Source organism: Felis catus, chromosome B4, assembly GCF_018350175.1.
Source record: "Felis catus isolate Fca126 chromosome B4, F.catus_Fca126_mat1.0, whole genome shotgun sequence".
NCBI lineage: Eukaryota > Metazoa > Chordata > Mammalia > Carnivora > Felidae > Felis > Felis catus.
Window position 1 is genome coordinate 115,778,433 of NC_058374.1, and position 17,469 is coordinate 115,795,901.

The 17,469-nt window shown below is 34.8% G+C and overlaps 1 protein-coding gene across 9 annotated transcripts in view; it reads right to left on the bottom strand.

The window, feature by feature from the left end:
• The window catches only part of CEP83 (centrosomal protein 83), a 119,863-nt gene that overhangs the window by 75,671 nt on the left and 26,723 nt on the right, over positions 1–17,469 (bottom strand). For 6 of the 9 annotated variants that reach the window (XM_011284158.4, XM_011284155.4, XM_023257307.2 and 3 more), the window contains 3 exons: positions 9,538–9,811; positions 8,751–8,901; positions 336–428 (listed from right to left, as the gene is read on the bottom strand). In XM_011284158.4, the coding sequence (XP_011282460.3) occupies positions 336–428; positions 8,751–8,901; positions 9,538–9,710 (417 nt within the window). In that variant the 5' untranslated portion in view covers positions 9,711–9,811. Of the gene's footprint in view, positions 1–335; positions 429–8,750; positions 8,902–9,516; positions 9,812–11,969; positions 12,099–17,469 lie in introns of those variants that run through there. The other 3 variants (XM_019835339.3, XM_045062157.1, XM_045062160.1) reach the window with 2 other exon arrangements.

Sequence of the window (17,469 nt, forward strand, 5' to 3'; positions counted from 1 at the left end):
CTCATTGAGAAACTGACATTTCAATAAAGACTTAAAAGAGAGGAGGAAGTTGGCCAAGAGATATCTGGAAGGACACTGTTCATGTCATAAGTAAGAGCTAACACAAAGATTCTTGATTTGCTCCATTTCTGGAGTGCCAAAGAAACATCAAAGAAGCCAAAGTGGATGGAGGAAAGGAAGTCGGACAGATTATGGGACCTCATCTTGTGCAGCCCTAAAAGTAAGGATTCTTGAGTTAGAAGAGGTGCTACTGCAAGGCTTCTAAGAAGGGGGATAATGGTTTTAATCAGTCACATAAAGACAAATGCACAGTTCCTTCCATATAAATTACTTACTTCATCCAGATTCCTAAAACGTTCCCTCATTGGAGTTTCTAATTCTTGTTGTATCTGGGCTCGTAACAGTTCCAACTTTTGTGGAGTTAACACCTAATATGTAGAGAAATATAAAGCAATTCTAAATACGAAATCACAAATATTAAAATCAAGAATTCACCAAGTTTCAACACCTAAATAAAACAACAAAATTCAATTCATAGCAATTATGCAATATACTTAACTTTACAGTAATCACTACATAAATAGAACCATTATTTGAAACAATACTTTAAGATCACAATTTCAGGGCCTCAGAGATGTCAAAAATCCCATTAACATGAGGTAAAGATACTCCCTATTATTACTATGACTGTTGAGAATAACTATGTTGGCAGCCTAGGTTACCATGCATGATACAACAGCTAACTATTTTCTAAAGCAATTAAAATAAAGGTGTAATAATTTGGTGTGTCACAGAGAATTCTTAAGACTTTTTTTTTAAGTTTATTTCTTTTTGAGAGACAGAGAGTGAGTGGGGGAGGGACAGAGAGAGAGGGAGACACAGAATCCAAAGCAGGTTCCAGGCTCTGAGCTGTCAGCACAGGGCTCGAACCCACAAACCAGGAGATCATGACCTGAGCCAATGTTGGACATTTAACCAAATGAGCCACCTAGACGCCCCTCTTCAGATTTATTTTTTTTTTTTATTTTAATTTTTATTTTTTATCTTCAGACTTATTTTCAATCAGAAAAGGCTGATTTTTACTCTGGCCACCAAAACAAGGTTCCTCCCTATTATAGCTCTCTGATAGAACTCAGATTTTAGGAAGTAATTACGTATTTAAGTAAGCTCTGTAAGGGCAAACACAATCCCTATTCACCATGGTGTATTTCCAACACCACACACTACTGCCTGGCACATAGATCACTCGATTATTATTTCTTGAAAGAATGAACGAATACTGGTTATAAGACAAAAACCTAGTTTATATTTACATTAATCTCTGCAAATGAAGAATAATACTCAGTTTAATTCATTCATTTATTCATCAATACTCCACACAGCCCAGAAACTTTCCAGAATACTTACTATACATAGTACTCTGCAATATATTATATAATCTACATAACATGCTGTTCTAAATACCTTACACGCATTTACCAATTTATTTAAACCTTGCAATGATCCTCAATGTAGCTATATTATCATCCTTTTTTTATAGAAACTGAAGTATACACAGAGCCTAACTTTCTAAAGATCACAAAAACTCACAGGAAACATTTCTAACTCTGTAAGAAGTTCAAACTCTCATATGAAAAATAACTTATGCATACAAATAACTACAAAAATAACCAATATAAGCTCATCAAACAGGTAAAAAGAGAAGATTTTATGTATAGAAATAGTGGCACATCAAAGGAATAGGAAAACTAAAGCTTCAATAGAACACAAAAACTAAGAATGGATAACATTTTAAAGTCCTTGGGGAGAAAAATGATCCTCAAAGTTAAGCTAAAGGCATTTTGAATTGAACCACACTAAGCACCATAGACAATTTAGAATCCTGGATCCCTGTGCATTAATACTCTCTAGATACTGTAACGATCAAGGCCATGTTGAAACATTTCCAAATGCCACCTAGCAGAGCTGCACCCTGGCTACGAACAAAAGGGAAGGGTACAGAGTAGAAAATTCCTAGGTATGAGGTTTACACTCTTATAATTTACTCAGTATTCAGTAGTACTTTAAAAAAAAAATGTTTTTTACTTAAAATGAATATAATTACATAAATAAAATAATTGAAACAAAAAATATTAAAAACCTAAGTCTTTTTTACTTCAGTCATCCCGTTTCCCTCTTAAGAAGCTATCATTGCTAATTTTTATGTATTCTTCTTGAAATAATATACAAATACATACACACACACAACTTTTAATTTTTACATAAAGAAAGGCATGCTATACGTATGTCTCTGTGCCTTGGTTATTCACTGAAGGTATTCAAGCTTAAGAATGGCATCACCATATCTACATTTTAGGAAGAAGCAAAATGGATCAAAACCTTTGGCAGGAGAAAACTGGTGACTATGGGGGGAAAACAATTTCAGTGAATGGAGTTGGGAAACCAGATAGAAAGCTCTTGTTACAATCTGGTTTATGATGTCAAGAGTCTGGGTAATAGCATCAGGAGTCCAAACTGAGAAGAGGTGGTAATTAAAAGGAACAGAGTAATAATAGATAAGCCTTATTTGATTCTTGTTTCAAAAAAACCAACTTTAAGCAAGCAAAACTGTGGGAAAATAAGGGAAATGTCAACAAAGATGCAATATAAAAAAGATATTAAGGAATAAGTACTTTTAGGTATGATAATGGCATTATGACTATGCTTTTAAAGGAGAGATTGCCTTGGGATGTAATAAAGATACATACTAAAATATTTTGAGTTGAGATAATATGATTTGTGTCAAAATAATCCAGAGTGGTTCAAGGACAGAGCAGGGATGTCAGAAGATAAAACAAGACTGGTTGAGAGATGGTAATTATTGAAATTATTGATGGTGGGTGATGGGTATGTGAGGATGCAATACAACCACCCTCTCTACCTCAGGGCTTGTTTGAGACTTCTGTAATTAAAGGTTAATTAGAAATAAAAGTGCTTCCACTTCCAACAGAGGGCATAAAAGAAATCAAATTTATTCTCCTGCTAGAATAAAAGAAGAGACAAAAATCCGTTTTCAAGACAATGGGCCTAATAAAGCAACAGAGATCTCTGAGAGACAAACAATAAAGAAAGTAAGCTTTGAGAATGCTGCCAGGCCACAGGAAGAGATATCCAGGCAATGTCTGATGGACTCTCTGACCTAAGCAAATGGAACTGAGAATCCAGAAGGAGCAGTGTGGCAAGAGTCACAAGACAGGGTACCAGAAAAGAGGGTGGCACACAAAATTATGAAGACCTGCAAAAGGTCCCTGTTGACTCATTCAGTAGAGTACCCCAATCAGCACATGCATGTATAGAAAATATTTAATTAAGGCCAGGAAAAGAACAATCTGAAAGAATTAGATGGGTAAGTAATCTGAACTCACACAGAGGTATGAATAGTTGTTTTTCCCAAAAGTCAGGCTGAAAAACTTCATTTCACTGAGAAATGAGTACTGAGAAGGTTCTCAGTATTGACAAATAAGGAGCACTAAACATTAACCTGCTGTCAACCAATCTTAAAAGCAAGACTCAGAAAGATGAAACTGCTTCCAAGTAACTGTCCCAGAACAGTTTTTGTCCCAGAGTTTGTCCCAGAACAAAGCTCAAGAGTATTTACCAGAACACAAAACCATCTAGTATTCAAAATAAAATTAACAATGTCTAGCATCCAAAAAAATTTATCAGACATGCAAAGAAGCAGGAAAATATTACCCACAATAAAGAAGAAAATCAACCAACCAAAACCAACTCAGAAGTGATACAGATTTGAGAATTAGCAAAGACATTAAAAGTTATTATAATTGAATTCCATATGTTCAAAAAGCTAGAGAAAATATTGAACACGTTAAGTAGATATAAGGAAGGTATGAAAAAGATCAAAATTGGACTTCAGATTAAAAACTACAATTTCTGAAATAAAAATACACTATACGGGATTAATGGCTGCTTAGACACTGCAGAAGAAAAAAGATCAGTGAACTTGAAGACATGACAACAGAATCTATCCAAAATGCAACAAGGAGACAAAAAAGATTGAAAATAAACGAACTGAGAGTGAACTACGGTAGAACTTTAAGTGGCCTAATAATGGGATCACCAAGGAGATCAAAGAAGGCAGAAAAAACTTTTTTCTGAAGTACAACAATTTTCTATATGTGATAAAAACTGGAAGCCCATAGACCAAAGAAGCTCAATAAGTCCTAAGTACCAGAAAGATGAAGTACAAGGCATGTCAATCAAATTGCTCAATATCAGCAATAAAGAGGAGGGCCTGGCTGGCTCAGTCAGTAGAGCATGCAACTCTAAAAATCAGAGTCGTGTGTCAAGCCCCACATTGGGTGTGGAGCCTACTTAAAAAAATAAATTCAGCAATAAAGAGAAAATCTTAAGAGCAGCCAAGAAAAAAAAGACTCACTGCATACACAGAACAAAGATAAGAATGACAGCAAATTTCTTATGTGAAAAAATATCTGTGAAAAGAGAGAGCAATACCTTTAAAGTACTAGGGAGACAGTCAACCTAGAAATCAATACTCAGCAAAAATACCTTTAAAATCAATTATTTTTTGATATATAAGAGCTGAAAAAAATTCTCACCAATAGATCTGTACTATAAGAAACGTTAAAGAAAATCTTTAAGAAAGTAGAAAAATAATACAAATGGAAATATGGATCTACACAAAAGAGAAAAGAACACCGAAGTTGGTAACTACACAAGAGTCTTATGATCTACAAGCTCTCTGATAAAAGACTCTGTAAGATTTTTTTTTTAATCTCTTAAGAATCTTCTAAAAAACAAGCACACACACTTAAAAAAAAAAAAAAAAATCTATCCTCCTCCCTCCCCCCACGAAAACACACATAGAGTTAGAGAGTTTTCCCCATGCTATTTTAGGAGGAAAGTATGCTGTGTCTTAGACTTCTAATGGAATACTGCCACCACTTGTCTCAAAAGAAATTTAACAAAAATGTGTCATTACCTATATTAAATCTGTATTATACCAACACTTGTCATGTTGATAAAAAACAGACCAATTATTTTCCAAAGAATGTTTTAACTTAAGAAGGCAAATATTGCTGTGCCAGAGGTTCTTAACAAGTTAATGACAAACTGAATAATGAATTTTGCTGAGCTTCCTAGCGGCCAAATAAAATGGGAAAAAACTGGCTTTATATAAAGTTTCAATTGCCTGGCAGCATAAAGAAAGCACATACATTTCTGGTAAAGTAAATTTTAAAATTTGTATCAGAAAATATATCAAATAACTCATATTTAAAAAAAAAAGGTTTGGCTAACATGGTACATAACAATAACAATAGCTAACATGTTCTAACTACTTATTATATCAAAGCACTGTACCAACACTTCCTATGCATTGTCTCACTTCATCTTTCCAATCATCCTAAAAGTCCGACACTATTACTATTCCCATTCACTACAACTACACCAATGAGACAGAAATATTCTGTCTTTTCTATCACTTTTCTATAAAAGCCAAAGGGGTATTAAATCTTAACTCAGAAAAGCCATTCTGCAGGTAGACAAGATAATACATGTTTATTCTGAAAATCACCTTTCATAAACATTTATTAAAATATTTCTTGCTGATTCTACTTTGTTGAATTGACTTTATTCAACCCACAATTTGTACAAATTGCAAACATCCATAAAGCAAACAGCTACATTGCTTCAACATGTGTATATAAATATATAGAGAGATCTTTCTTTAGCTTATTTTTGCCAGATACATATCATATAGAAACCGGTTATGTTTATCTTGAAAAACAGAAACTTTACCAGATAAATTATATTTGCCAATGAACATCTGGGAAGTTATCACATGGAGAAATGTCCTAAGTTATTTTGTGTAGATCCAAGGAATAGCACAAGAACCAACAGAGAGACCACAGGGAGGATGATTTCATTTCAACATGAGCGGGAAAATATTTAACACACTCCAATCCATAAATGGAACTGGATCACTTTAAACATTCACTGGGTTCTCTTGCACTGAAAGCAATGAAGCAGAGAATAAAAATCCCTGTGTCACAAATGTTCTAAAAAGGAATTCTGCTTTGGATAGTGTGTTAGTTTCCTAGAGCTACCATAACAAAATACCACAAACTAGGTATCTTAAAACAACAGAAATTTATTGTCTCACAGGCTAGAAGTCCAAAATCAAGGTGCCAGCAAGGCCACACTCCCTCTGAAAACTGTAGGGAAGGATCCTTCTTTGCATCACTCTAGCTCCTGGTGGAGTGCTGGTGATCCTGGCCATTCCTTGGCAGTTGCAGCACTTGGATCTCTGCTTCTGTCACTAGAGGATTATTCTCCCCACCTCCCCCGCTGCCCTCACCCATGTTTCTGTCTTTGTGTCTGTTCTCCACTTCTTCTAAAGACACCAGTCCTACTGGATTAAGGACCCATCATCCTTCAGTATGACCTCATCTTAACTAATTACATCTGCAAAGACTCTATTTTCAAACAAGGTCACATTCTGAGGTACCGAGCATTAGAAATTCACATACCTTTTTGGCAGACACAATTTAACTCATGACAGACAGGAAAAAACGAGAGAATTATCTAAGATGCTTAAGCTTTAGGTACATATGAGAGAAGAACATTGTACTATATATGAACAGAACATTTCCAATTCATTCATTTGTTCTATTTACTCATGTCATTCATTTGACAAATATTTGCTACTATAAAATATATAAATACAAATATAAATATACTTGAGCACTGGAGACACACTGAAAAAAGCTCCTGCCCTACGGAGGCTGCATTCAAATAGAGTAAAAATGGCCATCATTTATGAGTATCTATCTATTCTGTCAGACATTGTACTAAAAATCTACATGTTATCTCATTAGTCTTCACAACAACCTGTTAGTTAACAACTTTTACCCTCTTTACATGACAAAACGAAGGCATAAAAACCACTGTTTGTTGAAGGCCATCATCTCATTGGTGAATTGACCCATTTTTGGTTATAAAAATGACCTTTTTATCTTAAGTGACACTCTTTTTGTCTAGAAGTCTATTTTATCCGATACTAATATAAACACTCCAGTCTTCTTAAGCTTATTGTTTGTATGCACTTGGTGCAAATAGCATGTCTAGAAGTTACTCTGAAGAAACAGAGTAATTATATCTGCAATGCCTAAAGAATACTTTGAATTCCTTGGGTTCAGTGCTCACTGATTCTCATTTACGTAGGTCTCTGACTATTGCAGAACAAATTAATCCACCAATTCTATAGGCTTGAATTACATTTCCCTACTCAACTCCTCTTTCTGAGGTTTTTATTTGTTTAAATGTCCCAAATATACCTAGGAATGAAACAGCACAGGAGAGGCTCCAACCCAAGCTTAATGGTGGTGTTTCCAACAACGGAAGATTTCAAGACACTGAATGACCAACTTTTAACACTGCTGTCAAAGAAATCCATGAATTGGGTGATAACGCCATACTTACTAGATGAAAGGTAGCTTTTTACTCTATCAACTTACAATTCCAGTATTAAAAATACCTTATTATTTGTGCCAAGCACTTGATAAGCAGAAATACACAGTTGGTGTCACTTAGAGATTAAATGAATATAGGAGAATTATCACTGCTAATATCTACTAATTTGAAATTTATGGTAAGTTTGACTGGTGCTATAGTTAAGTTTGGCTCTGGTCTATTTTCTAGGCAAATGAGAAATGAAACTATAATCACTACTTCAGTATCAACTATTTTTTGCTTTAGAAACACCATTTACCTTCCATTACGCACATAAATTATGTGCCCATATTGTTTTCATAGTCTTTTAAGTGGCCCCTTAAAAATAACTATCAGGCTTGTGAACTATACCTCAATAACAAAAATAATTTTTAATAAAAAATAAAACCTCAAAAAAACCTATCAGTCTTTTTTAAGCTCAGTTTCAGTCATAATACTTAAAGGAAAATTAGTAAAACTTTAAAAAATACTCTTTAACTCTGAATATTTATCAATTCAAACCAGCCTTTCCCCTAATTATTCTGAATAGCACAATACCTAAATCAGAACAGATAATTTAATACAAATTTGCATAAAATAACAGCTTCATGGTTAAACCCTATGTGGTAGCTAACATTCTAGAATATATGAAAGAATATTAAATTATACCACCTGGAAATACAGCAAAATACTCATTAAGAATACAGGCAGAACTCACCAAATTTACCAGTATCTGACTACTTTTGTACCATAGGCACAAAGGGCAGGCTTCCCCAAGATGGGCCAGTTGGCATGAAGATTACTTTGACTTCAAAGTAATCAAAACCCCACAGATTCAGGAAAAGCTCTTTACTTCTCCCTCAACTGCCTAAATTTAATTGGAAAGGAGAACCTATACCAAGAGGAGAGCTATTAACAGAGGTTCCTCTGTTAATAAATTTGACCACTTAACAGGGCAACCTTTGTCTTCCAAACATCTCCTCTCACCATCCTGATAATGATCTTCTTTCCCCTGTATCCCCAGACTTTATGGGTCTCCCTAGCTCAGGATGTCACATAAGCATCCTGTTGCCTGCCTTTGGAATTCTGTGTGTGTGGATTCTGAATACTTACCAAACTAAATTTGATTTTCTTTTGTTAATTTGTCTCATATCCATTGGATTCTTAGTCCAGCTTAGAAATACTTTGAGGTGCAGAGGAAATTTGTTCCCAATAGTACTCACTGAAATATATCTTCTTACCTGCAGTTTCATTTCTTCTAAGTCTTTAGTTTTCTCTACTAATTCCCCTCGTAGCTCTTCAAGCAGCAGCTGAAATTTTTCCTGGTGAGTTTGCTTTTCATTTAATAGGCGCTTGAGTTCATTTTGTGACTTTATGTACTCATCTTGCAACCTGATTTAAAAAAAAAACAACTCAATTTTAAGGATATCTTTTACTTTCTAATGACCTTACTTTATGTAAAATCAACCAACACTACAGAACAAGACCTTATTCCATTAAATTCACAAACATCTTTTCTTAATAGAGTTTCACTTAATTATTAACACTGTAGTTTATAAATATAATTTTACTTAAGGGGTGCCTGGTGGCTCAGTTGGTTAAGCATCTGACTCTTGATTTCAGCTCAGGATATGATCTCACGGTTCATGGGTATGAACTCGTGTCATGCTCTGTACTAACAGTGTGGAGCCTGCTTGGGATTCTCTCTTCCCTCTCTCTGCCCTCCCCCCACCCTCTCTCTTTCAAAATAAATACAATTTTACTTGAGGGGGAAAAACACACTTAGACACCTAGATACATTTAATTTTCTAGGTCTTGCTACTTTCAAAGCAAGACTTTTATCAACTCAAAAAACACTTGAGATCATGGTTAGTTTTGAATTAACTAATTTTAAAGTGAAAATTTTACTATTAAAAAGTTTTAAAACTATATACTGCAAACTAACAAAAATATACTGTATGTTCCAGAACAAATTCAGACAAAAAAATATTTAATAAGGCCCCTCACCTCCAAATTTAAGCAATTTACCTTGTGTGTTCGGCTTTTAGAGTCTGATAGTTAGTTTTATGATGTTCACATCGTAACCTTTCATCAATTAACATTTTTTGCACCTCAGACTGAGAATATGTCAGCCCACTGTCTCCACCAGGAGGAAATGTGGTGGGAAAAGTGTCCATACTGTTAAGTGAGCAAATCACCATGTAAAAGTAAGTTCTGGCTTCCTTATTGTCTTAGTTTTCTTTTCAAGAGTATTTTCCACTTCGTTCTTGCTAAGACAGACACTCAGGATACCAAATTATACCTGCAAAGAGAAATGAACTTGGTTAGTGATGAGTTAAACTCTTTCAGTGTTACAGTCTTTTTATCATTTCTTGTTATTCAACTATCATTTCTATAACAAAGCCCAATTTTCAGATTTCTAATTGTTCATAAAAGAAAAAGAACAAAGTTGAATCATACCTTAACAAACTTTCTTTACTTCCACACCAAGCTTATGTGACCATCAATTTCACATCTTCAAGTACTGACCTAACTAGAACTACTAACTTTTCCAGTTTAGGTCCTCTTGGATTCACAAACCACAGATAGTTCCTGAAGCTACTGGGGTAAACTTGAAAGAAAGATCCTAGTACAAAATCCACACTGTGAAATCAGGGGAAAAACCATCTGTAACTTGACAAATGGCTAGAGAAAATTATAATGTTCACAAAGATGACCTTCAACAAGTAACTATGTCTGTGATTAATCCTACAAAGGGTTTTTTATTTGACACAAGGTGAGCTGTACTCATGCTATTGACTCAGAAGAGAAATCAGTCCACACATAAATGTTGATCTCCTATGTGTTTGCGCTGTACTATGAACAGGAAACTAAATCACCCCAGCTATCCCCAAAAGCACTGATCCAGGATTATGAAAATAACTGTTTGTCTAGAAGTAAAAAATAAGGACAAAGTGTTCTTATTGTAAATAATTAAAAATGAAAGTTTTAATCAAAACAATTCTGCCCCCTTTAGCTTTCTTAGTCTTTGTCAAGACTATTTCATCTTTCCCTAATAGCATCTCCACTGGTCATGGGTTATCATGAAATACCTTTTCTTTCTACAAGAAAAGATCTTTAGCATACACAAACCAATGGCAAATTACTCAGTCTCTCTTGTATTATACCATTTCTGATAAATTAATGTGATGTCTGCATATTACCTAAGATGACTTTTAAACTAAAATAAAGTTACTTTGGTTTCCTGTCAAATCACATTTTAACAGAAGGAAAGAAGTCCTTCAAGAAAACTTCACATATTATTCATGTTAAATGTGCAACAGTGCACTGTTTGTAGCAGCTGCCACAGTATTATCCTGTCAAAAGTATACATGTGTCAGGGAATTAACTAACTGGATCATAAAACTGGCACATAATTTTGAGTCTGCTTTTTGATCCAAATTAATTTTTAAGAGATAGAAACATGCAATGTTAACTTATCTCATACTTTCTAATGATACCACCAAAAGGCATTATAAGGCTTTAATTTTAATTAGCTAAAAGCTTAAACTACATAAGAAAAAACCAACAGCTACCCTTTAGTCCCACTACTAGTGAAACAAACATTTCCAAGATAAAATGAATAATTTTATTTTCTATTCTAGTTGACAGCAAATATTCTAACTCCTACGTTAAAATGGAAGTTAAGGGTGGCTCAGTCAGTTGAGCGTCCGACTCTTGATTCCAGCTCAGGTCATGATCTCATGGTTCGTAGGTTCGTGCCCCACGTCAGGCTCTGTGCTGACAATGCTGAGCCTGCTTGGAATTCTCTCCCACTCCCTCTGCCCCTCCCCCCCTCCCACCCACGTGCACATGCATGCGTACCTTCTCTCTCTCAAAATAAATAAACTTTTAAAAAAATAAAATAAAATGGAAGTTAAGTCCCCATAGAAATAAAATTCAATAAGACCTAGATATTTTAGGAAAATAGAGTTAATGATTTAAATTCTTCCCTTCTGGCAGTAAAATCTACTACAAGTAGTTTTCAGGACTTCACTAATTGCAGGATATCCATTTCTTAATCAGCACAACCATTACCTTGTTAACCTTAAAAAACAAAAATAAAAACAAAACAAAACAAAACAAAAAGCAGTGTTTCTTCTTCTAGCTGGTATAGTAAAGTAGCATCCAGGTACAAGTTCAAGTCCATCTCTTCCTGTTGGGTCTACAATTGGTAGGGAATGAGAGCTCCCCTTGCTGAACCTCCCAACTTCATTTTAATGAGGTTTCCCATTATTAGTTTTCATAACCTCATCTCCAAATCTAGTTCTGTTGCAAATGTATCTGTATTGCCCTCTGGTATTTTCTTGACTCAAAGTTATGAACTCCTGGGTTTCATCTGCCAATAGTCTTTTTCAGACTTTTCTCCTCTGTTAATTTCAGAATCACAGAAAACTATCTGCTTATTTGCCAAGTCTTACCAAGGTCAGAATGAATTTTTTATCTGTTTTTCGGTATTTTGCAGATATATTGTCCTCCAGTTCAGCAGTAATCAATTTATCAATGAAAATCTTGGAAAATATAGTTATGGTAGTCCTCCAAGAAGATATCTAGTAACATAGACAGAAAGGCCTCATAAAACATAAGTCTTTCTCTGAACTTCAAAAGTGGTTCCACAATTCTATATTCAAGCTTACAAAGAAACAACTTCTAAATTTCATGCTAATTATATAAGGAGGCTTTTAGCAAAAAACAAAAATCCCAATTAGCTAAACACTGTGGGAAGTGTTTTACCAATCTCTTATACCAAGAAATCTGAAGATAGCCTTCACTTCCAGTAATAAAGGACTAGGTAATTTAGATCATGCTTCCTGCCTAGGACAAGAAAATCTGGACATATGTTTTAAAAATCTGCTTGAAGACACTGGAAAACTAACAACAGAATAAATATTTACTGAAATGGGAACAAGGGAAGATGTGAACGCAGAAAGAGGAGACTGGAATTTGGGACCACTGTTCTCCTAGGGGCATTTGCCAGTTCCAGAGACTGGGAGACTGAATGCCTTCTGACAGTCTTCATATTCAAAGACACAGACTAGAACAGCAAGGAGAAGGCCTGGTGAACACCCCCCTCCATTTTGGATACAGACTTTAAAGGCTTACCCGTATTATTGCTACTAAGGGTAATTCAGGTGAATTATATTAGAATAGGCTGCAACTTGCTCTAAAAAACAATTTTACAAATAAATATGACACAATAAAATTTTTTTAGAAATTTTAAAACTCAAGTCATGGGAAGATAAGAGAACATGAACTAAAGTCACAAGAAGCAAAAGTATTTAAATAGATAACATGAGAGCCTCACTATCAGAGTTGTCAGACAACGATTCTAAAAATTTTCTTATATTAATATTATGTATAAGACAATAGGAAACAAGGTTGAGAATCTTGTAAGAGAATTCAAAACCATAGAAAGAAACCAATGTAAACTCTAACACTGAAAAATTCTATAACCAAAAGTAAAAACTCAATGCACAAGCAGCATAACAGCCAAGATAAAACATACTTTAAGAAGGAATTAGAAGTTAAAAGAAAATATTCAAGATAAATTAGGAAGAGAAACAAGAATGAAAAATACAAAAAAGGAAATAAATACAGAAAATAAAGTTAAAATGTCATTCTAACAGATATGCCATTGAGTCCCAGAAGGAGAGAGAAAAGTATAGAAGCAATACCTGCAAAATAAATAGACAGGTAAATAGATACTTGAGAACCTCCCCCCAAAATGTTCTAAAAACCCCAAAGACATAAATAAAAAGAATTCCACCTACATCACATTAAGAAATCTGCACCTAAGAACATCACCTTAAGATCTTCCTAAAGAAAAAGGGAAAATCTTAAGATCAGTCCAGAAAAGAGACATGTCTTGAAAATAAGCAATAGAACTGACTTCAACAATGAAAGCCAGAACACGATACCTTTATAGTGCTGAAAGAAAATAACCGCCAAACTAACATTCTATAAATACAGCAAAAAAAAGGAAACTCTTTAGAGAACAGTGGCAAAATACAGATATTTTCAGACAAATGGAACAAATTCATCCCAGAAGATGCACAGCAAAAGAAACAGTAAAGGAGTCTTCCATACACAAGGAAAATTACCTTAGATGTGAGCTGGACAATGCAAAAATAAAGATAAATGAAAACTGGAAATATGTGCATAATTCTAATTGGACACAGACTGCATAAAATAATACCTTAGGATTTCTTAACAGATACAGTCTTATAATACATAAAGAAATGGCATCTAAGTCAGTAAAGGTAGAATTACAGAGCCCTTGCACTGTATAGGAAAGGCTAAAAGTATCAATGAATATTACACTTTGAGAAGTCAAAGATGCATAATATAATCACTAGGAAAGGGGTGGGAAAATTATAGCTCATGAGCCACATTTGGCCTGTATTCTTCTTTCGCATAGTCCCAAGCCAAGAATGTTTTAAAAGCTTAAAAAGAAAAAAAGAAAAACAATGAATATAGATGAAAAAATCCTCAACAAAATATTAACAAGTTGAATCCAATAATGTATAAAAAGATTTACACATCATGACCAAGTAGAATTTATTCCAGGCATGCAAAGCTGGTTCAACATTTAAAAAACGTCAATTAACATAATCCATTACACAAATAAACTAAAGCAAAAAAATCACACGATCTTATCAATAGATGCAGAAAAAGTACTTGACAAAATCCAATATCCATTCATAATTTTAAAAACTCAACAAACTAGGTATGGAGGGGAACTTTCTCAACTTGATAAAGAACATGTATAAAAACTCTACAGCTAACATCATAGAGGTGAGAAAATAGAAATTTTTCCACTAAGATCAAGAACAAATAAAAACGTCCCCTCTCACCACTTCTTTTCAATATCATAATGGGAAGTCTTAGCTAATGTATTAAGCCAAAAAAATAAGGGGCGCCTGGGTGGCGCAGTCGGTTAAGCGTCCGACTTCAGCCAGGTCACCATCTCGCGGTCCGTGAGTTCAAGCCCCGCGTCAGGCTCTGGGCTGATGGCTCAGAGCCTGGAGCCTGTTTCCGATTCTGTGTCTCCCTCTCTCTCTGCCCCTCCCCCGTTCATGCTCTGTCTCTCTCTGTCCCAAAAATAAATAAACGTTGAAAAAAAAAATTAAATTAAAAAAATAAAATAAAATAAAACACATACAAATACAGAAGGAAGAAATAAAACTGTCTTTCTTTGCACAGGACATGATTATCTGTGTAGAAGATCAAATTTTAAAAAAATACTCCTGGAACTGATAAACATTATAGCAAGGTTGCAGGATAGAGTTAACACAAAAAAGTCTATCAGGGCACCTGGGTATCTGAGTCAGTTAAGAGTCCAACTCTTGGTTTTGGCTCAGGTCATGATCTCATGGTTCCCAAGTTCAAGCCCCCCAGCGGGCTCTGCACTGACAGTGCAGAGCGTGCTTTGGATTCTCTCTCTCTCCCTCTCTCTCTGCCCCTCCCACATTCTCTCTCTCTCAAAATAAACACATAAACAAACAAAAAAAAAGTCTATCACTTTCCTATGTATCAGCAATGAACAGAAGAAATTTGAAATTTAAAATACCATTTACATTAGTACTCCCCAAAATGAAATAGCTATAAACTTAGCAAAACATGTACATTTTTTAATATGAGGAAAATTACTAAACTTTGATGGAAAACAACAACAAAGAACTAAATAAATGGAAAGATACTCTATGTTCATGGATAGGAAGACTCAATACTGCCAAGATGTAAGTTCTTCCCAACTTGATGGATAGATTCAATACGATCCCCAAAAGTTATTTTGTGGATATCAACAAACTAATTCTAAAATTTATGCACAGAGACAAGAGACACAGAATAGCCAACACAATATTGCATAAGAACAAAGTCAGAGGACTGACACTATCTGACAATCTGACTTTGAAACTTACCATAAAAGCAAAAGTATGAGAGCGTGATATTGAAAAAATAACAAATAGATTACTGGAACAGAAGAGTCCACATATAGACTAAACTACAGTCAACCGATCTTTGACACAGGAGCACATGCAAAAGTAATGCACGTGCCAAAAAAAAGTGGATCTAGGTAGATGTTATACCTTCCACAAAAATTAGCTCAAATGTACATAAATATAAAATGCAAAACTATCAAATTCCTGGAACATAACAAAGGTCCCTGGTATGACAGTGACTTTTTAAATACACAACCAAGGGCAAGATCCATGAAAGAAATAACTGGTGAGTTACACTTCATTAAAATTTAAAACTTCTGCTCTGTGGGGGCTCCTGGGTGGCTCAGTCAGTTAAACATCTGACTTGGGCTCAGGTCATGATCTCACGGTGAGTTCGAGCCCTGAATCGGGCTCTGGGCTGACCGCTCGGAGCCTAGAGCCTGCTATGGATTTTGTGTCTGCCTCTCTTTCTTCCCTTCCCCTGCTCACACTCTGTCTTTCTCTCTCTCAAAAATAAATAAACATTAAAACTTCTGTTCTGTGAATGACACTGTCAAGAGAATGAGAAGAGAAGTCATAGACTGGGAGGAAATATTTGAGAAAGACCAATCTGATAAAGGGCTATTAAGCAAAATACACAAAGTCAGACTCAACAATAAGAAAACAAACAACTGAATTAAACAATGGCCCAAAGGCCTTAACACACCTCTCACCAAAGAAGGTACACAAATGGCAAATAAGCATATGAAAAGATGTTCAACAAGTATGTCATTAGGGAATTGCAAATTTAAACAATAAGGTACCACTAAAAACCTATCAGAATGGCCTAAATACAAACAATGACAACACCAAATGCTGGTGAAAAGGTGGAATAACAGGAACTCTAATTTATTAGTCTTACCATATAGTCCAACAGCACTCTGTGTTATTTACCCAAATTAGATGAAAACTTACATTCACACCAAAAAAATTGCACATGAATGCTTATAGCAGCTTTATTCATAATTGCCAAACCTTGGAAGCAACCAAGATGTCCTTTAGTAGGTGAATGGATAAACTGTTGATATCTCAACAACAGAGTATTATTCAGCCCAAAAAAGAAATGACCATCAAGCCACAATAAGATGTGAAGGAAACCTTAAGTGCATATTACTAAGTGAAAGAACCCAATCTAAAAGGGATACATACTGTTGGATTCCAACTATATGACATTCTGGAAGAGATGAAAAGGTACAGCATATAAGATTTTTAGAGCAGTGAAATTATTCTGTAGAATATTTTTATCACAGAATACATGCCCACATACATTTGTTAAAACTCAGAATATACAACACCAAGAGTGAACCTTAATGTAAACTATGGACAAAGAGTGATAGTGACATGTCAGTATAGGTTCATCAATTGTAACAAACATAGCACTCTTCTGGGAGATGATGTTCTTGGTGTTAATGGTGGGAGGCTGTGCATGTTTGATGCAAGGGGTACATGGGAATTCTCTGTAGTTTCTGCTCAATTTTTATACAAACCTAAAACAACTTTGAAAAAGGAAAGAAGGTAGAGAGGGGGAAAAGAACACATAACAGAAACTATACATGGCTTGAAGAATCTAAAATATTTACTTACCTGATTCTTCATATTAAGTTTCCTGAACCTATTTGTGGGATAACCACTAAGAATGCTAAACGGGTGGAAAATTTTTAATTACCCAAATCACTCTAATAAAGGGTTTCTCAACCTTTACACTACTGATATTTTAGACCAGATAATTCTTTGTGGGAAGGGGGTTTTCCTGTACATTGTAGAATATTTAGTAACATATTCCTCGTCTCTACCTATTAGATGCTAGTAGTACTCCTCCCCCCAGTAGTAAAAAACAAAAGGTCTCCACATTTTACCAAATGTACCCTAGAGAGGCAAAAATCACCTCTGTCCTTCCTTTGAGAATCACCCCTCCATTAAGAATTCTATTTATTTTTTT